The 25930-nt window shown below is 38.9% G+C and overlaps 1 protein-coding gene across 1 annotated transcript in view; it reads left to right on the top strand.

Annotated features, from left to right (window-relative positions):
- The window catches only part of atrn (attractin), a 73247-nt gene that overhangs the window by 42856 nt on the left and 4461 nt on the right, over positions 1–25930 (top strand). The window contains exons 23-27 of the mRNA XM_066678510.1: positions 420–498; positions 608–765; positions 4946–5007; positions 9570–9648; positions 19371–19478. Of these exons, the coding sequence (XP_066534607.1) occupies positions 420–498; positions 608–765; positions 4946–5007; positions 9570–9648; positions 19371–19478 (486 nt within the window). The remainder of the gene's footprint in view (positions 1–419; positions 499–607; positions 766–4945; positions 5008–9569; positions 9649–19370; positions 19479–25930) is intronic.

The following is a 25930-nucleotide window of genomic DNA, read 5'->3' as shown; positions in this document are numbered from 1 at the left end:
GAGTAACAATTGAGAATGGGGCTGTAGTGTTTAATCCTTGTGGTATTTTGAAAGCATATCCCACAGGTTTTATTAAGACCACAAAGAACAGTGTAAAGTTGCTTTTGTGGCTTTTGAAGCACAAAACTAATGATTTAACATCAGTATCAGACCATAATTATATTCTTGTGGCTTAATACAAATTTACCCTCATAAAGTTTGTGTTCTCCTTTTCAATAATTTTGAAGCAATAATTAAAACTCCCCTTTAATACCCGTATAATCTGAAATGTTGTATGAGAAGGTGTCCCCAAGATACAGTGTGTATTTTATGCATATTTTAATGTATATAAATCATTTAAGAAATTTGTTCACTTTTTTCTGCAGACCGCTTCTCTGTTGTTATTAGATATTTGTTATGATTTTATTTTTTTTTTCCAGCAAAATCGAGACCTAGATATGGTCATAAACGCCTCCAAGAACTTCAACCTCAATATCACCTGGGCAACCAGTTTTACAGGTGTGACACCCCAAAACACTGTCCTTGTATGTAATGAATGTAACATGTGCATTCTTATTATATGAAAATTTGTTTGTTTGTCTCCCCCCCCCCGTTTTCTCACTTTCAGCTGGTACTCATTCTGGAGAAGAGATCCCAATTGTCTCCTGCAGCAACATAAAAGAGTTCAAGAACAGTTTCTCCAATGAGAAGTTTGATTTCCGTAGCAACGTCAACATCACCTTTTTTGTTTACGTCAGTAACTTCACCTGGCCCATTAAAATACAAGTAGGTTTCAGTGGGGGCCCTGCTTATACCTTCCTACGTCTGTTGAGATAACATTTTCTCTGTAAATAACTATGGATTTGTGTCTCATCTTGCACATACACACACACACTCATATCAAGCATCTTCACGCTACACAAAGCATACACATATATACAAGGGTCATTCAGTATGTTCTCAGTATGGATATAATCTACTAATCCTGCAGATAATGCAATGGTTCACTTCCAGTGGATATATAAATAAAATATCAGCTCATTTTGATGATTAGTATCATATAGTAGGTGTTGTAATTGCTACAAAAACTAAAACATTATGAGTAGCACAAGTATGTTGATAAAAGGTGAGTGTGACTGTGGATTCCAAGAAATTAGTCCTCGACCCTGCATCCTGGACCCTTAGTGAATGGTCTCTGTGGAAAGTGGTTTTCTGATGATGGCAATAAATGATCAATTTTCTAGAAAAGAAGAAATGTATAGATGTATAATTGCTAGAGTTTTCTGTACCCTTGAGTTCAGACCCATAAGTTCTTCACCATGTTTCTTTTAACATGACAATATTTGCACATTTGATGTTAATTTGGATGTCTACAACTAGACTTCTTAATATAAAGGCTGAAATTTTACTCTTTGGTCTTTTATTTTTTTTTATTTAGATTTTTTAAATAGTTATTTACATCTCTCTTTCCCTCTTACTCACTCTCTCCCCCTTCTATCTTCTGTATTGCATGGGCAGGCAGTAGTCTGGTCTGGAAGTGATTTGGCCGGGCTTCGGTTTCCCTCCCTCTTTGTGTTCCTTTCCCTTCTCTCTTCTCCTCCCGTATTGCTTGGAGGCCCGTGTAGCCGTGCTGTAGTGAGACTGAGGCTGGGTAAAGTCAGGATATGTTTGGTTGGCCTTCCAGCGAAAGGCCACTTTCTCTTTTCAGCTCATGGCGTAAAGCGAGCTTTGAAAACGTAGGTTTTTTTTGGGGTGGGCAGGGGGGGGTTCCCTTCCCCAACTCTCCGTCCGAAGTCTGGATACTACTTCTGGTCTCAGGAGAAATGTGAGTGTGGATGAGCGAGAGATTGAGAAAGAGGCTGAAGAGTCAGTGGGGAGGTGAGCTGCTAGAGGACAGTGGAGCTGTTGTTGGATAGGATGGGGGGACTGGTGTAGGGCGAGGGGGTGGGTTTACGGAAAGCAACAAGAGAGCATGTGAGCTTCTGTATGGGGCCTTTAGAAAAATCCTGTATTTAGAAGGTGCTCTGGAAACATGGAGGGAGCTGGAGTGTCAAATGGAATGTGAAGTTGCAACACATGGTTCTTTGAGGGAGAGCAAAAGTGACGGTGAGATCGGGAGAGGAGAGAGAGAGAATGGAGGGTGAGAGAAGAGATGGCACAGAAAGGGAGATCTAAAAGTTGAAGAAGGTTTTCATCTCTGTCTGCAGCAGCAATATTCCAGCCTTCTGTTTCCTTCTCTGCTTTTCTTTGCATGTGGTTAAAGGCTCTGTGCTGTCTGTGTAGTTTTTGGCCAGTGGCTTGGTAGCGTGTGGGAGAAGCTTTTTTTCTTTTTTTTTTCCTCCCCTCACGTGTGCTGTTTTTGCAGGCTGTGTGCGCATGTGAGGGAGGGAGGGAGGTAGGGGCTAAAAAGAAAGGATTTCTACCTCTCTTTTAGCCAGTCTCTTTGTTCCTCTGCTGTATTACCTACTAACACACAAATGAGCAATATACCTGAAAGGGAGGACATCGACTTACTGTCAAAAGGAACAGTTTTAATATGATTCTTTGCATAGTTTATATAATTTTGCATAATAGGACAGTTATCTACTGTCTTGCTGCCCATTGTACTGACCATGTAAATTTGTAAATATATGTTTTGCTGCCTTTTGTACGACTGTCCGCCAAATCTTCTTGTACTCCAGTGTAAAGACTCTCTTACTCTTGATAAAATGATAGATAGGTTTTGCTCAATGGTAGGAAATTCTCTGCCATTTTCTCTTGATTTTCCAGAGTCAAATATGAGAACGCATGGTGGCACTTTCTCAGAGTTACAGCTACGCCATTGCTTAAGCATTCCAGCTTTATTTTAATCCAGAATGTTGGAATAGATTAGGGTGCATTATGCCAAGCTTTTCTCTCCTGATTTTTATCCCCCTGATCTGGCAGCAGAGGCACACTGATTTTGTGTCTTTTTTTTTTTAATTTCCCTTTTACTATTTCATCATTTGGCTCACTCAGTGGCCTCTTTGCTTGCCTTTGGAAAGCTGTTTAGGACATATTTTTTTTTGTTTGTTTGTTTTTTGTTTGTTTTTTTAAATATGATTTGGCAAGTCACTTGTCGTTCTTGCTTTATTTTAACTGTGAAAACAATCATCAAAACTTGGCCTTGTTCTGACTGGCACTTTTCACTGCCAGACTCGTTGGCTTGTTGTGAAGTTTTTACATTGCCCTAGCAGTTTTCACAGTTAAATCCTCTTGGGAATGCAAGTAGCATATGCTGTGTTCTTAAATATGAATTCAAAGCCGTATATTTATAGTCATTGGCCTGTGGTCTGGTAATATGCTGCAAGGCCTGACTCGCAGTGTGAATGTGGTGGAATGATGCACGAAATGTAAATTTTGATTTAATTCTGAAGCCTAGATTTGATTACGGTTTAGACATTCTATGTGATAATATCTTCATTTGTGAGCCCCATTTGAGTGAAGTAGCCTGTCCTTGTGCACATTAGTGGTCGTTGACTATTGCTGAACTGCCTGGTCAAGAACTAGAGTGTTATCAGTGCTGACGTGTGCTGAGAAATTCATCTATATTTCTGTTTATTTTCAAATGTTCTTGCATCTTGTTTTCCATGAGGGGCAGTGAGGGATAAACCCAGAGGCAGCAGTTGGAAATCTCTGTACATTTTGTAGGAACTTTGTTTTCACAAGTGTAACTGATCTTGTTTGTTGTTGTTGCTTTTTTTTGTTTTGTTTTTGTTTGTGCGTCAGCATTTTGGGGTAAATGCAAATAACTCTTGAGGGAAATGGATTTAAAATGTGTTTGACTCCCAATCCACTTTAGCCAGGAGTCATCAGAATAGCGCCGTAGAAAGGTTTACAACCGAGAGAAAACAATAACAGACTGATGAGAATTGCCTCATTTGAATTAGTGCTATGTTCAGTGCTTATTTCTCAGTAGAGTCTGTTTTTCCACAGAGAACTCCACAGTACATTTGCACAAGGTGTTCCCTGGTGACCCTGCAGCCAAACAGCAGCTCAGGTGTTTATCAGTGGAGCTATTAGCCCCTAAACTCCACCTGTGCCTGGGTCAGATGCAGTAGACCCAGTGAGAGGTTGTTAAGTGTGATTAATTAGCTCTTTGTCTATGATCAGCTTGAAAAGGTTCTGCCTTTGCCCTGCCTGCTGTGCCCAGTGTTTGAGGTTCAGTTCTGGGGTAAAAGAGAGCGTTCTTCATATGGCTTGTGTTAAAACGGATAATGTGGCCAGTGAATCAAAGTCTTCACTGTAAGACCTGTTGTAGAACTCTATTGCATAAATAGCATTACACTGTGCATATTTCTAAAGGATGTGCAATACAAGTTCTTTATGGTGTGTTGGTATTTTACATGGACACTTTGCAAAAGCAGATACACACTGTCTGGTTTTGGAAGTCTTGAAGGATTTCTCTGTATACTAGACTACTCCTATGCATTAATATCACATGAGCTTGGTTTTGTTCCTTTGTTTATTAATCTTTTTATTTTCCCCATCTTAAATATCATTTCCTGTCTTTACCTTTTTTTCTTTTTCTTTATTTCCTCTGACTTTCATTTTGTTCTGTAGTATCAGATTGTTCAGATTCCTCATTGTGTGTTTCCTCTCTAGCTTTCTCTGTTTCCATTTCTTCTCTTTCCTCATCCTCCCTCCCTCTCTCTCTCTCTCTCTCTCTCTCTGTCTCTCTGTGTATATGAGAGAGAGATAGAGGGACAGACCGCACATACACACTTATCTCACTTATTCTTCACATCCCTGCATCTCACAGATGCTAATCTCATTTTTGGGTGAAACAAATACTGTGCTGATCACAGAACTTACTGTTTATTACTGTGCGTTTCGAGAAGAGAGGGCAAATATATTCAGCAGGGGGCAGTGTTGGTCTTGTGTAGAGGAATGTTACAAATCTTTTCCTCCACTTTTTAACATTGACTTATATCTCCTTCTATTTTAGATTGCATTCTCTCAGCACAGTAACTTCATGGACCTGGTGCAGTTCTTTGTCACATTCTTTAGGTAAGACACAGCCCTCCTTTGATGTGATAAACACTGATTAAAGACACTGAACCGTGTCGTTCTATCTGTACATTCTCACGGTCCTTACATTGTTACATTACATTGTTTTGTCATCTGTGGTAAGGATCTAATTTAGACCATGATATGTGTCCAAATCTTTATGTAACTATGGATGTATTATGAGAAATTACAGTGACAAATAAATAAAATATGCAGGTTTTATGCTCTAAAACATATTGATTGGAAAAGGTCATCTTGATTGTTTTTTGGCCCTAATGGTTTGGGATTAGAAATATAGGACAGTAACTTGGACTAGGTATCCCATACATAAAATACACACACACATGCACGCACACAAACAGTGCTGTGGTTGGCCATGGTTCCCCATCATTAGTTCTGTCAGCTCAGGCACTATGATGAATTACACTGACTCTGCACTCTTTCAGCCTTGGTATGGGGGTGTGTGTGTTTGTGTGTATGCGGGGTGTTGGGAAAGAGTGAATCCATTTATTCACTAGGCAAACTTGACTGTTTTCACCTATTTACTCTAAACTTCTTTTACAGTGCACAGCTTAGAGCTGACCTGAATAATTTAAATGCTTCACTATTCATATTCTATGTTGAAATTCTATGTTGGTTCTTTTTTGTGCTCTTTGGGGTCTTTTTAGCTGCAGAAGCCACAGGCTAAAATACACTGTCTACAAATGTTTTTAGAATTATAATATAATATACCATAATCCTAAAACAAATATTTTCCCAAATACTTCTTAATGTTGTTAAAATTCAAGCTCATGCAGTCTTCAAAACAAGGTGTTCTCTGCTTCTATTCATTCACATATCATGAAAGTTTAAAGACAGCACCTGTGTTCCAATGGCACAGAAAAATACATGTCTTTATATTTTGACAGCAGAAAATGTATGAAAATGTCAAAAAGAACAATAATGCATCAGATGAATGCATCATGAACTTATGTCACGTTGCCTGGGTTCAGAGCACAACAAACTGCAATGCTTTCCACATAGCCATTAAAGCTGAAACACCAGAGATACCACAGAAAGGAATCTCCTGTGTGAGGAAATGTAAGATTTTGTATGAGCATTCAAGTGAAAATAAAACAGTGACAGGGCAGAAGGCTTGTATTTGTCCCGTCAGACAGGCAGCTACAAACCACACGAAATACACCACATGTCTAAAGGTTTTGTGGGCATCTAACCATCCAAAATATGTTCTAAAAGGAAGTGTTTTAGGGCGGCACGGTGGCGCAGCAGGTAGTGTCGCAGTCACACAGCTCCAGGGGCCTGGAGGTTGTGGGTTCGATTCCCGCTCCGGGTGACTGTCTGTGAGGAGTTGGTGTGTTCTCCCCGTGTCCCCGTGGGTTTCCTCCGGGTGCTCCGGTTTCCTCCCACAGTCCAAAAACACACGTTGCAGGTGGATTGGCGACTCGAAAGTGTCCGTAGGTGTGAGTGAATGTGTGTGTGTCTGTGTTGCCCTGTGAAGGACTGTGAAGGAATACACCCCTCCAGGGTGTATTCCCGCCTTGCGCCCGATGATTCCAGGTAGGCTCTGGACCCCCCGCGACCCTAAATTGGATAAGCGGTTACAAATAATGGATGGATGGATGGATGGAAGTGTTTTAATAGGGAGGAGTCCCACTTTGCGACAGTTACAGCTTCTACTCTTCTGGGTAGGGTTGGACTAGATGTTGTACAACATACAACCCCTTTTCGTAAAAGCTGGGAAGTTGTTCAAAATGTAAATAAAAACAATGCACTAATGTGCAAATAATTTAAACCCTATATTTAATTGAACAACTTAAATGTTGAAACTAACAACCAAGGAGCTCACCATCTACTGTGTATATTTTCTTCAAACGTTTCAGAGGAGCCAGAGAAATCTCTGTATGCTGGGGACATTATTCTCTGGCTGTGATCTTCAGGCCTCAGGAGGCACCACATTAAAAGCAGCCATTTTGTAGTGGAAATCACCTCGTGTTTAGGAACACTTTGGAAAACCATTATCCGTGAACACAGCTGTAAGTTTAAACTCTCAAATTCAAAGATGAAATAATATATAAACAGGATGCAGAAACACAATCACATTCTCTGGGACCAGACTCATTTAAGATGCACAGATGCAAGTGGAAACCTGTCCTGAGGTCTGACCAATCAAAATATGAGGTTAATGTTTGGAAAACATAAATGCAACATCCTCTGGGGTAAAGATCTTTTTTGGTTGTTATAAGCGTACAGTTCAAAGCCAACGTCCTTGACGATCCAGTTGTGTACAATGGGGTGACTTGCAGAACTGTGAAGTAGGGTGACCATTTTTTGCACTCAGCTGTATAACCCCCTTGAACAATTAAACTCACAGACCCCTTTTGCTCACCCTTCAACAGCATCGTCAAAGTGCACACTTCAAGGAAGGATTTAGGGCTTAGGGCAAGAATTGTGACAGGGGAGAAGTGTGCAGACAGCAAAATCTTGGACATTTTTGGTGATTTAGAAAACCCTGCCAGATGCTTTTATTTTTAAGTCCCAAAAAGAGAACATGTCAGGCAAAAAGAGGATGTCTGGTCACCGTATGTGAAGACAACATTGATGTTGAACAGTGCATACAGGTTTTTGAGCAATTTGTCTTTTACAGGCTAGGACTTGTTTATTTCAACAAAACATTGCCAAATCAGATTGTGATATTATTACAACAGTGACTCCATTGTAAGAGTCTGGGTGTTAATCTGGCCTGCCTGTAGTCTAGACCTGTCATCCACTGTAAACATTTTACACATTATGAAACAAATGATATGACAAAGGTAGCCCACAACTGTTGATCAGCTGAAATCATATACCAACAAGAATGGGGAAACATTTAATGATAATCTGATAATGATATCCATAATGATAATGTGCAACTATTTCTCATTATAAAACATACAAAATGTGTCTTCTGCATTTAACCCATCTGTGGCAGTAAAAACACGCACACACACGCACTAGATGCTGTGAACAGCAGCCATTTCCAGCACCCAGGGACCAGTTTTGGGTTCAGTACCTTATTCGAGGGCATTTCAGCTGTGGATCTTCCCGCCGGTCTTGGGGATTGAACCAGCAACCTTCTGGTACCAAGCTTAGTCCTCCTAACCATTAGGCCACGGCTGCCCCACAGTTTAAACCTACAGCATATTTTCTCCTCAGTTCCCAAATGCTTACAGAATGATGTTAAAGGAAGTGGGGGTTTAACACAGTGGTAAACATGCCTCTGTTTAAACATTTTAAATGTGTTCTTGGTACTACTTTTATTTAAATACAGGTTTTAAATGATTTGCACTTCATTGCATTCAGTTTAGAATTATGGATAGAAATAGATACACAAAAAGATTTCATTGTTTTGAATATTTTTTTTTTAATTGATAAATGACACAAAGCAAAATATTTATTTATTAATTAAATTATTTAAGTTTACCCACCCACACATGTATGCTTCTGAAGCAGGCAGGTGAACGATTAAGACATGATGCTTCTACTGCTTTACATGTTCCAAACACTCGGGACAGGTGTGTCTGCACTGCAAGCCTGTGTGAATAGGCTGCTGCAGGCATATAGCAACTTTATTTAGATGTTATATTTAGCATACACAGGCACTATTCTACATGGAAGTGGGTCTTATGCTTGAACATAGTATTAACTTAGGTTCAGAAACATTCTGGAGAAGGTACAGGGCACACTCGAAGTGGCAATGCAGAATGAACAAATACAAGTGCTTTAATTCATATTTATTCAGACAGAAAGGGAGATGAGTGAATGTCACAAACACACTTGCAAAGGTTACATGTTTCCTAAGGGCTTGTGAGAGTGAGGGATGGTTTGTGTGGAAAAATTGAGTCTGTGTTAGTGATTCATCCTGGAGGAACATATCCAGTCTCTGGAGTGGAGCTCAGCTTATATTGGGTTATTGATATCTTGGGTTGATATTATCCCTTGGCTGATATGTTGTGATTTAATGATTTGATATTGGGTTAGAAGCAGAGGTAAGTGGAAGAAGACTGACACATGGTTGCCTAAGAGCTGTGCCATTCAGGTCAAAGTTGGCCAGTATTCACAACTAAAAAAAAATGTTACTGATACATTTATTCAAACATTAATCATATGTAATGATTAATTTATCATTTATTTTATCATTGTCATCACTTAAAGATACTATGGTTATTGTGAGCATTCATTGTGTAATATGATCCAAATTATTCTAAAAGTCTTGCTCAATGAAGACAACAATAAATTAAAATAATTATTGTTTATAATAGGTTTTTGTATAGTAAATTAAAGAGTAATATTTGTTACATAAAACAGAGCACAGGTTAGTCATATTTAAATTTAGTGTGTTTAAAAATATGCATGCTTTTTTTACATTTGGTCAGAAATATAGTTTATTTTCAAACATAAAATAGAAAATAAAATACGGTCTCTATCTGGTAGTGAGGAGATTTTTGTAGTGTATTCATTGCTAATCACATATTGCTGTACATACCCCCATCCCTTTTCTCTGATCTCATGTTCTGTGTTTGTAGCTGTTTCCTATCTTTGTTGCTGGTGGCAGCAGTGGTGTGGAAGATCAAGCAGAGTTGTTGGGCATCACGGAGACGAGAGGTAAGCAACATGGCGACGACTTCACTGCATGTTACGCTTCTACCTACTCATTCACAAGACTCTCTCCATTAAGTTAGTTATTCTGTGTTTAAACATGAAACCCACCTGACCTGATTCTCCAGAGAGTGTTTCAGAAACTGACGTTCTGTCCTGATGTGATCAATACTAGAGAGCATTATGGACATGACTTCTGTGTTGTCTATGTACTCACAGATAAGAAAGACCTTAGTGTTATGAAAGACTCTTTGGGAGGCTTATTTTAGCATCACAGAGACATTTATGAGGAGTAATAAGAGCATTTCTTAAAGGTTAGAAATGTGTCGCTTGTATGTAAACCCCTCTTCACTATCTGGCCTTGTAAAGTGCTCTTATCCAGGAAATAGTCATACAAAAAAAAAAGTTCCTTCTGAAATGCCAACACACACACACACACACACTCTGTGGAAGATATGCCCTCTACTGGCCTTTAGCCTTTCCTAATAGAGTTCATGGAGGCTAATTTAGGATAGAATGGACTTGACCACGTTTAGCGTGCATGCACACACCAGCATGCAAACCATTAACCGAGAATGTAACTTAACATGACACAGAACAGAACCCAGTTTTGCAGGGTTTGTACGATATCGGGAACAGAGACCTGTTTTTAGGTGATACAGGTGGAAAACCTGTGTTTTTGTGGCCTGTGTTCTGGCCAAAGAACTGAACACCACACTGATGTCTGAACTGTAATTACATCAGATCTGACCTTTTCACAAAGACTGTGTGTCTGCTGAGAGAGAGAGAGAGAGAGAGAGAGAGAGAGAGAGAGAGAGAGAGAGAGAGAGAGAGAGAGAGAGAGAGAGAGAGAGAGAGAGAGAGAGAGAGAGAGAGAGAGAGAGAGAGAGAGAGAGAGAGAGAATATGCAGTGAGAGTTGGAGGTGAAAGAATAATTATATGTATTTTTGCTAGTGGGGTTGAAAGGGTCTGAGGTGACAGATTAAACTATTCTCAGTGTATCAGTGTACCTTTGGAAATGCAGTGTGGCTTAACCTAGAAAAAAAAAATGGGAAGCTCTTAGCACCGATGAACCAAGGCTTTTCTAAATTTTGGTTGTCTTTTTTGGGTCTCTTATTCTCTTTGGTCTATTACAATGGCTGTATTTACTGTGGTAAAAATACCACCTCGATGCTTGGAGGGGTGTCCAAAATGCTGTGTAATTAATAAAGTGCAAATCGGTATACAAGACAAAAATACACTTACACTATCAAACACTGAGTTCAGTGGACTTTACATACAACGTTCCTGAATATACAGTTCAACAGGAGAATATATGTTCCCTTTATTATAAAGCATTCACTCTTTGAGAACTGGCAATATCCACAATCTCTTCAGAGAAGTGAAATGAAATGGAATTGCTCATGATAATGGTAAATGTCATCATATTGCCCACTGAATAATACGCTAGTGTGCAAGAGATGGGTAAGTCTGAAATAATGAAAGAATTTTGCTGTTAATATTACGACATTGACTTCCATCATCTGTTCTTCATTTACAGAAAAATCCAAAATTATGTTACACTTCTAATTTAATATAATTATTTACCAATCAGTGCCCTTGAGTTTTCTGCCCAGGTAACTTTACTCTACATGATACCTTTGTTTTCATATTTTAAAATGGTTTGTGTTAAAAATAGAGAGGAAGAACAGAAAAAGAAACTTATCAGAAGTAAAATTCTAGTCTGTGGATCGACTGAATTTAAAAGAATGCAGAGATGGTCGGCTAGTGCAAGAGGGGAAACAATTATTTTTAAACATGTTTACAACTGAGACCTTTCAAAACCCTATAGCGTATGTGTTATAATTAAATGACTGTTTTTAAAATGAGACAATCAGAGTTGGGCTGGTGAAAGACATTGTGTTTAAAGGAAGAGAGTGCCTTTAGTTCGGTGTCCTTTATAGTAAGCAGAACTTCAAAGCACTCACTTTTACTCTTTCATATCTACCCCTCAGTTCATAGTAAAATAGATATTGCTGAAGAATCACTCAAACAAGACAACTTTTGGTAAAACACCGACATTCGGGGTAGGAACACCTCTTATAATCTTGGGATTTTTATGTCCAACTTCAGGAACCCTTATATACAAGCTGTTTTACTCATAACTGTGAATATGCTTCCTACGAAAGTGTATCTTTTCCATTACATATGGTCATCTAGCTGTGCGCATGCAGTCAAATTATTTCCCCTCTCCCTCTGTCCTCCCCTCTTTTCATCTGTAGAATTCAGCCACCCAACTGTGTCTTTTTAACTTTATTGCTTTAGTGACTGCGGTCATTTGCTTGTGCTATTTTCCTTTGCTGCCATGCACTAGTGAACTACTATTAAACAAACTTAACGAACTACTCCTTTATGTGTGTGTGTTACGGCTGCAAAATGGAAATGCTTATGGCACTCTGCAGTGTGATATGAAAGGGAGCAGTTTGATGCATTCTATTTAAGAATGTGTCTGGAACATCAGAGTAAAATGTTTCTTGTCATAAGATTAGTTCTCGTGGGAATGCTCCAGCAGATTGCAGACATTTCTGGTGCGAGTTGTGTGGCTGAGCAGTCGCAGATGTTCCTGGTAAAATGTACTGAGTTTTCTGAATCATAACGACATGACCGGTCAAATGTATATTCATTTTTGTCACAAACTGTGCAGCCCCTTTTTAACCTAACGTCAAAATGGTTTTCTTTTTGCACTCAGCACATGAAGCCATAAAACCATAAATACAATCTTAATCAATCTGTGCATGGCTCAGTAGGAGCATCCATAAGTGGGTGTGTGTGGGTCTGTGGGTCGGTTCTGTCGACTGTGTACTTTTGATAAATAAATATATTTTTTTCATTTATCAATCTCATAAAGCCCTCCTTGTCAGAGACTAATCATTTTGGGTGTGTGAAAGAAAGAGAGAGAGAGAATGCAAGGTGACCTCTGACAGTGTTCATTTGGCCTTGTCCATTGTATGAATATTTTCACTGGGTCAGCACAGCCGTATCCTTTACCCCTGCAGGGGATTAAGTGTGTGAGCCTTGTAATATAATGATGCATGCAGAACTCTGTGTATAAATGTGTGTGTAGATAGAGACTAATTTATCAGTGATCCTGTGAATAAATTTCTGTTGAAGGTCAGCTTTCCTCTACAGAAGCACATTCAAACATGCGAATATTTAGAGATTTTGGTGATGCATGACATTTTAAGTAGAAGTTCCGCATATGTGCACAGTGCTGTTCAGGGTTTAGAGGCTAGTTTTATGTATTTCCAGTGGAAAAATGTATAGTTTTTTATTTTCCCCAGTTTCCCAGTTTTATCCTGGGGAAAACAAGCAGTAAACAAACAGTTAGCACTTCCCAAAATCCTCAGAATCTAAATTTTTATATTGTTTTTAGACTGTGCCCACTTTTGTTAGAGAATTGCATGCAGGAATATTTCTACACCATGAAGCTGAATTTTCTGCCTCTCATGATTCAGGTTTATCCCCAATTCATTGATATTGATGCCTACGCTCTGGAGTGCCCAGGCCCCTGAGAACAACAACAACAGCTTTTTTTTTTTGCTTGAATTTTAGTCTTATTACTTCTGTTCTCAGTACTGGCCTTTTTATAGCTTCAGGTCTTTTCAGACACATGGTGGTGAGTTGTCACAGTGGAAGGTTGGACAGAAGCACTTGTGTGTTGTTTTCAGAACAAAGTGAAACAGAACAAAGCTTATTTCTCTCATAGATTCGTTCCTTTTATGTCATTGGTAGCATTTAGGATGATCCACCAAGACTTGCATGGGTACTAGGTCTCAATTTAATGTTTTTTTGTTTTTCTGTAATCTGTTTTTTTTTTCTTTTTCTTTTTTTCTTTTATATATTTAAACATGTACATCTCTCTCTCTCTCTCTCTCTCACTAGCTCTGTATCTCGTTTTCTCTTTCTTTCTGTGCTTTAGGGCAGTGATATTAATTCCTCTAATCTGTAGTCTATGGGGCTGGGTGTGAATAATTAAGGACCTGGATTAAGGCTCATTAGAGGGATTGTATTGATGCGCCTGTCCTTCAGGCTTCACGAGGCCCATGACCTGTCTCTGTTAACCTGCGCCTGTGAGACATTGGGTTATCCCATGTCTTTCTTGAAGATGGAGGGCGATACCATTGATTTATCAGTATTTGTATTGTTGTAGGTTAAGTGGCTGAAACACGTATCTCTGTTGAATGGTATTAATGACAGAAAAGCTGTTCAAATCAAACCAAATTGTATCTTTCTGAATATGAAATTTAGCAACATGTTTTTTGTTGTTGTTGGTTTAGCTTTGTTACATTATTATATTTTAAGTATTTTGGAATTCTAGTGAACCTCAACAGCAAGGTAGTAATTACATCAATTTAAAAGCAGTTTGTTTTTGTTTTTTTGTTCATGGCTTTGTTATATTTTTACTGAAAATGAGTATATATACTCATTTTCTTAATTATACTTATATATATATAGTATATAAAATGCTATATTTGCAGTCGTCTCTGTACAGCAGTAATACTGCTGAATTTAAAATTAATGAGCAGGCTTGGAACAAATACCGAGGACAACACACAAACCAAATGACTGCAAGTTGTGTGCTATAACAAATAAACAGCATTAGTAAAAACTAATGTAACATAATGGTGTTCAAGTGTTTATATATGTATATCATAGCTTGGTCAATGGTTTATATAATTATTAATATATTGTAGACTTGTTTGTGTAAGAATTCAGATCATTGATCATAGTCATTTGCCTTGTTAATGATCTGACACATGCATTCTCTCTCCATTCAGTCAAGGAAAATATAGCTTGGATATTTCAAGGACTCAGATTAACATATTGGCACCATCATCTTGGGAATGAGATGTCAGCTTGCAGATAGAGATCTTTCTGTGATTCATGCTCTGTGTAGCTCTAGCTGCTGAAATGAATAGGTAGGCTAATCCATACCAGCATCTGGTTATATTTTAGTCTTGACAGTCTCATACTATTGGCTCATCACGGGTCACATGCCTGGGCATATGGCTTGTCAAAATGTCAGAATTAGACGTAACCTGCACTTTATAAACATGACAGAAATTGAAAAGGGTTTCTCAAGTGGCAGAACTTCCCACACCTACAGCCATTCCAGTATTCATTTTCAACTACAGCAGTTAGTTCAACTGACTTCTGCTTTTTCCTTACAGGAGTAGAATTTTATAAATGCTTCTAATGCAGAAACATTATTCTATTCTTCTCAAATTAACACATTCTACACAGAAACCAACAGCTTTTGACTAGCGCTATATTTGTAATAACTCTATATAGGTTCCATACAAATGAGTGACACATTGTCATTTGTTGTCCAAAATTTCAAAACCATTACTTGAAAAGCAGGATATGCTAACAAGCACCTGCAGGGTGTGTCAAAGCATTGTGGCACTCAGCGACCCCAAACACTGTTCAGTTCCTCAGCACATCATAGCATGCCATGGTGCATTTAATTTACATTGTTTTAAATCCTTATTGAGACACAGCGCATCACAGAAGATCACACGGTGAGAAATTTCCCAATCTTTGACTTTTGAAGTCAGTTTGAACTTGAACAGGAGCTCAAATATGAAATACTCCTTGGTGTTCTTACTGTGACGCTTCATTGTGCAGTGGCCTTTAGAGAAGGTTCTTTTAAGTCCTGCAGAGAAAAATTAAGTTTGCGTTAATTGTGACTATTGTGTTTCGATGTGTACTCTCAGCACTGTTGTTCAGGAAAACAAATAGAAATATCTCCAATAGAGCAATTAATGAGCTTTTATTGATTTGTTTCATAATGATGTGTTTGTACCAAGAAGCGATTCGGTTTTATTCCTAAATTCATTATTTGCACATTCAACCTTTTGGCAAAAAAATCATTGTTAAAAACAACTCCATGATTTCAGTTGATTGTGTTGTCTCACTAAACTGTGGAGGGATAAATGATTGATTTATATCCAATTTTTTATATTCTGTTATAGACATCTTTAAAAGCTTTAAAGCAAGTCTGTCTAAGTCTGATTATGGTGATTTATTGCTCTAAGGAGTTAAGTTCCAACACACCTGACTGTAATGTCCAGATGTTGGGGCAAGACAAACCAGAAAAACTTCAGTGCACATTGGCAAAGATTTTGTAAAACCCCTAGAACTGTGCTGGATTTTTTAAATTATTGTGTTGGAGAGTTTTTTTCTAACACTTCAGTCTCCAACGTATGTTTAAACTGGATGAGAACTGTGATTGCAAAGGAAATAACATATTTACATTGTGCTCATTGAATTGTACAGTTACCCCTTGAACCTTGAGGATAAGGGCGATGATATCCCAGAAGAAACCACTCCAATGTTTTTAGAGGATAAAAATGAAAATTAGTAAAAATGTGTTGATTTGCAATGATTCTGTGGTAAAAGTGCACTCAAGCCATTCCAGTACAATGCTTCTCAGAACTAAGTGTTCTGGACCCATTAATGTAGAGGTCAAAGATTTGGGCCTGTACTTTTCTCTGGAGTAAACCAAACCATCTCTTGTCCACTTGAATATCGTGAAGAATCGTCCATCACTGAACTTTTTGCAATGAAGCGTTTAGGCTAGCAGCCGTGGCCCATAAAGTAGGGGCTGTCAGATGAAGGAGATCTATGTCTAGTGTTGTTAAAAACTGAAGGCTGCAGTTCATCACCTGGGGGGGGGATCTGATTTTTTATTTTATTTAATTCTAACATAATACGTTTATAAAAGTCTTTTTAACCATATGCTTTAAATATCTCACTATGAATATGCATCTCCAGATTTTTCTCTGAATTTTTTTTTTTAAATGTCTTTTTGAAAAGACAGACTGACTCGGTCTGGTTTGCTAGTCCTTCTCTCTTTTCAGAACTTATACAGGTGCATAACATTAGAATATCATGAAAAAGCTGGTTTATTTCAGTAATTCCATTCAAAAAGGGAAAATTGTATATTATACTCATTCATTACACACAGACTGATATATTTCAAGTGTTTATTTCTTTTAATTTGACGATTATAACTGACAACTAATGAACACCCCAAATTCAGTATCTCAGAAAATTAAAATATTTCTTAAGACCAAACAACAAAAAAGGATTTTTAGAAATGCTGGCTAAATGCTGGGGTGCCATGTCATCTGCTGGTGTTGGTCCACTGTGTTTTCTGAGGTCCAAGGTCAACGCAGCCATCTACCAGGAAGTTTATAGCACTTCATGTTGCCTGATGCTGACCAACTTTATGGAGATGCAGATTTCATTTTCCAACAGGACCTTAACTTGTTTTAATTACAATTAACCTGTACTTAATTGGCCAGCAACCTCACCTGACCTTAACCCCATTAGAAAATCTATTCTATGAAGTATTGTGAAGAGGAAGATGCAATACGCCAAACCCAACAATGCAGAAGAGCTGAAGGAACCTGGGCTCTCATAACACCTGAGCAGTGCCACAGACTGATCGACTCCATGCCACGCCGCATTGCTGCAGTAATTCAGGCAAAAGGAGCCCCAACTAAGTATTGAGTGCTGTACATGCTCATACTTTTCAGTTGGTCATCTCTAAACCTTTTTTTTGTATTGGTCTTAAGTAATCTAATTTTCTGCGATACTGAATTTGGGGTTGTCATTAGTTGTCAGTTATAATAATCAAAATAAAAGAAATAAACCCTTGAAATATATCCGAATTTGAAATGGAATTCCTGAAATAAATAAACTTTTTCATGGCAGTCTAAGGTTATGACCAGCACCTGTGAAGGGTTTGTGACACACATGCCACTATGGGCTTATAAGGGTTAAATGAGAAATGTGCAGCTGTGTTCATGTGCTTTGCTAGTAACACAGTCTGATATCACTGTCTTATGATGATTTATGGAAGCTATCTTCATTCTCTGTCCAAACCATTTGCTCTCTAATGAGATCAGGCATTGGTTTTTCATGCTCAGTCATACCTTCTTTTGAGCCTTGCATGAGGTGTTGCTCAAAATACAGCCACTCAAGATGGCTCTTTTACTAGTGATGTTCACAGCAAATGATTTAGTATTACTGACACCCTCTGAGGTGCACCTCATGAGGTACATGCACCTGGTTTCCTGCTTGGGGTGTAGAGGCTTTGTTAAAACCTTATGCATATATTCCTTATTATAGATGATTTATTTGTTGGAGCCATATTTTCTCTTTTATGGCCTTCTGTCCCCACCATGCTTAGTTGCTAGTGATCAGATGTTTATATCTTGGGTAAATTGGTTACTTCGAAACACTTTGTGAACAGCAGGAATTTTTGCAAGGTGGACGTGGTATAACTGCACTTGGTGCAGTACTGGTTTAAGCCTTTCCTGACACCTTTGCTAGTAGTATTAATGCACTAACTTGGATGCAGGGCTTGCTGGGCAGGGACTGGCTCATTCATGTGTGGAAAAAGATAGACTACTCAGTTGTAGCTTTCCATCTTCAAGATGAGCTTGTCTGGTGGTGCAGGAACCTGAAAAAAAAAACACTTGAAAGAACTTTAGGTCCTGACCATGTCCCTGATTCACCGAACCACTCTCCATGTAAGAAACATGAAAGGTTTGTGCTCATTTTGAGACATTATCAGATTCTGTACAGTACATTAGATATGGAGGAGCAATGACCCTTTCTCAGCACATCCATCTTGACTGCCACTCCATAGGAACTTTGTATTAAACAGGGGTCTACATGAAGGTGTGCATTCTTAGTGTGATATTTCACTCACACTGTCGGAAAACCAGGAATTTGTAGCCTGCATTTGTAACCTAACACACTATAATAATGATGGTGGCTGAGGATTTACATTCCCGTAGGTTTTAAATAGACTTGTTTTGTGGTAAATATATAACTGTAATTACTTTCCAATATCATATTTCATTAGGGTTTTTCCATTTTAAAATTAAGCTGTCTAATTTTGACACTTTGTTTTGTAGATTTTGATATATGAAGGTGTTTTTAGGTCTCAGTAGTTGATACATGTTTTGTTTATTACAAACAACAAAACCTCTTTACTTTTTTGCTTTAAAACAGAAGTAGGTTTTTTCTGTCTTCATTTGGAGCTACACAGTGGCAACATGAGTACATTGTGTACACTGAACACAAAAAATCATTATTTAATTGGTTACATTTATTGAATGATATTTATATAACAATTAATAATCAACTAAAATGTCATGTCTGTGACAGGCTTTATGTTCCTCTGTTGCTTCATCTCTGGTTCTGCCGGTACGCCAATATTTTAAAACATATTCATAAATATGCCCTTTGATGTACTAGTGACATGCTGTCCTTGTGTGAGAGAATGATACAATTGCTCTGTTTATGGACTTCCATCTATGAAAGCCTCTTTATGTTAGGAAGGGAAGGGCTTGTGGAAGACAAGTCAGACAGCAGGGAATTGTAATTGAGTGATTTCTGATGAAGAGAGGTTTCTGTCTGTCTCTCCCTGTCACTTTCTGCCTGAAATGCAAATATTTGCGCAGAGTCTGCTATTCAGCTGTTAAAAGATCCCTTTGGTATATGTGCATGCATATCGCTAGTTTGTTTCTTTTTAGGATTCTGTGTGCAAGTTTAAGTTTTACTGTTAATTTGTTTCTTGCTCTCACCAGTGTACAGCGTCAAGCATCTGGGTGTTTCTGTATGCATTTGAAAGACTGCTGCATTATCTTCCTTCTCCTCTACTTCCTCAGCAACTCCTGCGAGAGATGCAGCAGATGGCCAGTCGGCCGTTTGCCACCATCAACGTTGCCTTGGAGACGGACGAGGAGCCTCCCGACCTGATTGGTGGAAACGTGAAGGTGAGTGTGACCTTCTGGACAGTGGCATCATGGCTGGGCCTGAGAGTGTATTAATGGCTGCATTTTTCATAAGGCTGGACATCACCACACATCTTGATAAACCAGCTGAGTCAGTTGGCCACAGAGGCCATTTTAGCTTTCTCCCAAAGCATCCCATGTCCTTCTACAGGCTTCACTGTGTCCACTGACATCAAAAGTTAGTTCTTCTCAGTGTTAAAGCCACTCAAACTCTGCAGAACAAGACTGAGCATTCACATTGTGTACGTTTATACCAATACATCATTTCACTTGAATATAGTTAGATTCAATCTATTTTTTTTCCTGTATCAGACGTGTATGTGTTTGTGTTCATAGGCAATGTGGGTATCTTTATGTTATTCATCTTCCCTGTTTTCATTGGAACTCCCCACGTTTTCTCCCAGGATAGTAGAGACAGCCCTGAAGCAAAGATTCAATTTAGATTTACCTTTCTTCCATGTTCCTCTCTCTCTGTTTTTTTCCCTCCCTCTCATTCACAAGTATTCATGCCCCCACTTTAAAGATTTCCAAGAAATACAAATGGAATATAATCTCACTGAAGACCCAAGAGGGTGTCAGTAAAATGGAGCAAGTGGTAGGAGAAACGAAAACCAATGACACTTTGATGTTCCATGTTCTTACTGGTGGCTAACTGGCACTTCAGTGCTTGGCCTAAAAAGAATTGTGGATTTCATTGTAACCAACAGTAAGCTACACAAACCTGTACGTTGGGTCAGTGTTATTGTTAAAGGACCAACATCCAAAGTAAAATAATCACCTAGTGTACTGCTAAAATACCTGTATAGGTGTAGCTACAAAGCAGCTGTACCAGTGACTAGCAACACTGCTTAATTAAATGTCTCTTCCTAAAAACATGTTGAGCAGAGGTACAAAATTAGCAGCAACTACTTAAAAGGCTTGTATACTATTTTAGACCAATACACTGTTTGTAAAAAATGTTGTGAATGTTTCCTCATGGGTCACTAGCTCTGCAGTGGGTTTGTGCACTGGATACAAGTCTGTTGCACAAACACACCAGCTTTGTAAACGGGAAACAATCTAATTGACTTTGATGGAGAAACGAAAATATTCCAGTCAATCAGCAGCAGTGCTGAGCAGCAGAGTGGAGTGACTTTGTTTTGCTGCTGAGTTCCAATATCATCCGTCATTCTCCAGAATAGTATAGAGCACATTTAAGAACAGAGTGATTTGTGGAACTTGTAATAACACCACCAATATATTGGGTCCCTGTATGGTCAGTGGAGCTGAGAGAGTATGTATATCAGCATAGAAATAAGTGTGTTAGCTGCTCATATTACATGCAAAGAAACTCATGTGACTGACTTGGAACTCACTCATTCATACTCATATATTAACTGTTCCAAAAGGGGGTTATACTCAGTGGTCCTCTTCTTGACACATTCTTGGTCTAACATTAACTTAATGTAAAAGCTAAGAGAGCATTCAAACGGTTTTGAGTTTATCACCAAAAAACAAGTTTCCCACCAGGAGACACCACCTGAACACCCTCTGAAGTCAGAAGCAGAAGTTGAACACATTGAAATTTTCAGTACAGCATGAGTTGGCGGAGTTGTGATGTAATCACTATTTTCCACTTGGCGGAACAGTCCACCAACAGAAAATATAACTTGTGTTCAAACACCCTTAAGAAAGCAAAAATCAAGATGACATAAACCACATCAATGCTACCAAGTTGGGAGAACAAGTTGGACCTCGGAGCGGAGGGGGGTGGTTGAAGTCTGGGTCCGGGGGTACCTCCCTGAAATTAGTTTCTGCAACTTGGGATGTCTGGGATTGCGGAGGTTGAGAAGCAGGTCGAGTATCTCAAAGCGGCAGATAAGGAAGCACAAGCAAACCCGCCAGCTACTAAAGCAGAAGTTGACACGATGAGGGAGAATCTGGTAGATGATGAAAACCGCAGTCGAAGAACCAATCTTTGCTTCGTTGGAGTCCCAGAGGCAGAAGAGTGTCTAAATATGTTGAAGTTCATGGGGGAATTGATACCCGAATTGATCGCCACCACCAGCTGGGAGTTGGAAATTGAGCGGGCGCATGAGTGGGAGGTTCACGTCCTGCTCCTGGGGATAAACCTGCAGTGATGGTGAGGTTTTTGACGTCGGGAGATAAGAGATTTCGTACTAAATGCTGGATGTGTTGGTCCAACCAGTCGTGTTATGGTTTTTCCAGACTTTGTGCGTGGAAAGTGAGTTTTGCGTTGCTTTTCCCAGCAAAAAAAAACATTTGACTGTCCTTGAAAAAACTATGCACTTCCTTCAGTCACAGGAGTGAGGTGAACTTGGAGATACCCGAGGTAAAAGACATTATACCCGGATGTTACGTCATGTGTTGTATGTTTAGCCATGTTCATCAGTGCGATGCTTGAGTGAGCTGCCAGATTTAGAGGTCTGATCACAGACTGTCTAATTGGAGGGGAGGATTGCTACGTTCAAAGGGATTTAGAGCATTGTTCAGGATCGAACGCTCCTTGATGATTCTAGGTTGATAATGGGTTTTCACTGGGTCAGTGTTAAGTTTTTGGATATGTGTGGGTTTTCACATGGCTTAGATTATGTACGCAGCTATTGGAATAATATGGGCATATTTGGGTAAATTGGATGTGAACATGTATGTATGTATGTATATTGTGTGTGAATAATGGCTTTGCAGATGGTTAGGATGAATCTTGCCACTTGGAATGTTAAAGGGTTAGGGAATGCTATAAAACGAAAGAAAGTATTAACATTGTTGGGATGAAAGAAATATGACAGTTTCTTCAGGAGACTGATTTATCCTCTGAAGACTCTCAAAACCTGGGTCGGGCTGGGTTTGTAGTGCAGGAGTTTTATAGTGCATGATCAAGTAAGATTAGGGGGTTAGCAACAGTTGTCATAGATAAAAAAAAGAAATACAGTTTAAATGTCATCAACAATGAAAAGATGAGGAGGGAATAATGCTTATTATTTTAGCAGAAATACAAGAACAGCATATTGTGAATATATAGGCTCCCAATATGATGATCCTGTCTTTTTTGCAGATCTCGAGGGGATTTTAATCTGGTGATGGAACCAGTGCTGGACCGTAACAATAGATTAGTTTTAAAATACACAAAAGCCATGCTGATGGCGCAGCGGATATGTAAAATGCAAGGACTTATTGATATTTGCCGTTAATTGAATCCTTCAAGAAAGAACTATTCCTTTTATTCACCTGTTCACAAAACATACTTGTGGATGAATATTTTTCTAATATCTAAATCATTGATTTCTGCTATCTCTAATTACGTTATTGGTAGTATTATGGTGTCTGATCATGCCTAGGTCACCTTAGATATGACTCTAAGTAGAAAATTTGAGAAAACGATCCTATAGATGGCACCTTAATTCCTCCCATCTTCAGGATCCTGCGTTTAGAGACTGATTGAGGTCACAAATTAAATTTTATTTGCAGGATAATAGAACATCAGTGACCTCGGCAGGAGTTGTATGGGAGGCTCTCAAGGCTGTTTTGAGAGGCTATTATATTTAATATGCTGCATATAATAAGAAATCAAAGATGCAAAAAATGCTAGCTCTGGAAGATAAAATTAACCAAGTAGAGTTGGAATTGACGGGTCAAATGTCATCTACAACGCCGAGAGAGTTTTGTTTAAAAAAGAGTTTTGTTTTGACGTGTTTAAAGTACCCATATAATAATATCTATAACGGGTGGAATTTTCTCTATTTAGAGAGAGACACTTATTTTGAGTCGAGAGATAAAGCAGGGAGGTGGCTTGCTAGTTATGTAAAACAGAGCGAAGCGTTTTTTGTTTTCCCGCTAATAAATCCCAGGGAGGCCCTATTTTGACTGATACTAATGATATTAATAACAAATTTAAAGAATTTTATTATTATTAATCTCTATACATCAGCCTCAGATCCTGTAGAGGATGGAATGATGCAGTTCTTAGATTCCTTACAATTACCAAAGCTAACTTCAGAACAAAAGGATGAGTTGGATTTTCATATAACAGAGGAGGAGATCGCTGATGTAATTAAGAATTTGCCCAAGGGGAAAGCCCCGGGACTGGATGGTTTTACGGGAGAGTATTTTCAGTACTATTCATCGGAGCTGATCCCACATTTGCAGGGTATGTTTGTGGAAGCCTTGGAGAGGGGAGAATTGCCTGATACCTTAACGTAAGCTTTGATCACTTTAGTCCCTGAAAAGGATAAAGACCTCTCTGAATGAAAGAATTACCATCTGATCTCATTGATACCAGTAGATGTTAAAATGCTCTCTAAAATTCTAGCGAATCAACTGGAGAAACTAATCATGTCGCTAGTACACCCTGACCAGGTCGGCTTTATAAGGGGACGGAGCTCTTCAGGTAACATTCAGTGTTTTATCGACATTATGTGGGCAGTGACCGATTTTCAAACACCAGTAGCAGCAATCTCACTGGATGTGGAAAAGGCATCTAATGTTACACTTATATAGCACCTTTCTAGATACGCTTCAAGGACGCTTTACAATGCATACTGCTCAGAATACTCAATCCACACACACTGGCGAGAAGCAGCAGCCAAACGCACACAGTGTACTCTCGACCAGGAACAACCGTCCACCTGGAGGACTGCATCGGGCACTAGGATTTCACCCAGGACAGAGTGCCAATCCATATCTGGGCACACACATTCACTCACACACCAGGACAGTTATTAGAGAAGTCAATTCACCTACCCTCCAAGTTTTTTGGACTGTGGGAGGAAACCGGAGACCCCGGAGGAAACCCACGCAGACACAGGGAGAACATGGAAACTCCACCCAGATGGGACTTGAACCCAAGATCCCAGTGCTGAGAGGCGAACGTGCTAACAACCAAGCCACCATGCCACCATTAAGTATATTTACTTAAGCATTTTCTACCTTCGCAGGATGAAGGTGAACTGGAATAAATCAAAAGCTTTCCCCTCTGACAGCTTATTGCCCAATGGCTGCCTTTTATCCGGGTCACTTTCAGTGGCCTCGACAAGGCATTCATTATTAAGGCATCCTTTTCCCTCTGCGGGTAAAAAATTTGATAAGAGTTCATCTTGATCCATTAAAGAGACAAATAGCTTGTGATGTGGACAAATGGTGGCCGATGTATTTATCTATGGTGGGGAAGTTAAATGTTTTAAAAAGGATTAGTATTCCAAAAAGTAATTATTTATTGCAATCCCTACCAGTGCAGATCCCAATGGAGGATTTTAAGCAATTAGAAAAAATAACAAAATATTCTATCTGGAACAGCAAACGACCATGGCTAAAGCTAGGGAAAATTCTGAAACTGGTGGAGGGTGGTGGCCTGGGGTTACCAAAATTGTTTTATTATTATGCGTTTAGCTTAAGTCACACTGGCACACTGGATAGTCCCCCCCAGAGAGAGCTCCACCCTGGTATAATATAAAATGCTTCATTTTAGCTCTGCATCCACCTCTGCTTGGTTTATCTAGCAAATTACCTCCTAAAGCCAAATCACACCCCATTATTTCTCAAATACAATCAGTATGATTCCAAGTGGCGAAGAAGTTTAAAATAGATCTGTTTTTAAACAATCCCTCAAGTATCTGGCTTAACCCCAAGTTATGTATAGGTCAAGCTCCTTTTGTATAGAATGAGTGGCTAAAGGGGGCATTCATACATTGACAGATCTTAATTCTCAGGAAATGTAATGTCCTTTGAGTTGGTTCATCAATTGGTTATCCCAGGATCACAATGTGAGATATTTACAACTATGGCACTTACTTGGGGGGGGGATTAAGCAACATAGCCCACCACCTAATGAGATATTATACAAAGTAATTTGAGTTTATGGTAGAGGTCATGAGGCCTCAGCATATTATTCCATGCTGGTAGAGAACCTGGACAACGGAATTTATGTAGCTCTTAAAAAATTATGGGAAAAAGATTTAAATTTATCATTGGATGAGAAAGTTTGTGAAGAGAAATTTCAAAGTTGTAAATTGGCGTCAAGAGACGTTAGGGTGCGCCTTATCCAATTTAAAATTATACAGCGTTTTTATTGGACTTATTACCGATTGTATAGATTGGGCTTAATAAACTCAGCAAAATGCTGGCACTGTCAGAATGATGAAGGGGATTTAATTCATGCTCTTTGGCATTGCCATAGAATACAGGAATTCTGGACAGCGGTATATGAATATATATGCAATATCCTGTGGTGTCAAATCCCCTCCTGTCCTAGGGTGTTTATTCTAGGTGACCCTTCGTTCTTAAGCGTTGCGGATAAATACTTAAAAAGTTTGATTAAAATCAGCTTAATGATTGGGACAAATTATATTAAGGGGTTGGAGAACAGTGGGATCACATCATTTCAGGATTGGGCTAAAGAGCTGAGAAAAGCGGCAGCATATGAGAAGTTGTCATGTAGA

The sequence above is a fragment of the Hoplias malabaricus genome, chromosome 8 (assembly GCF_029633855.1).
Source record: "Hoplias malabaricus isolate fHopMal1 chromosome 8, fHopMal1.hap1, whole genome shotgun sequence".
NCBI classification, from domain to species: domain Eukaryota; kingdom Metazoa; phylum Chordata; class Actinopteri; order Characiformes; family Erythrinidae; genus Hoplias; species Hoplias malabaricus.
This window is presented reverse-complemented; position numbering and strand designations above follow the sequence as displayed.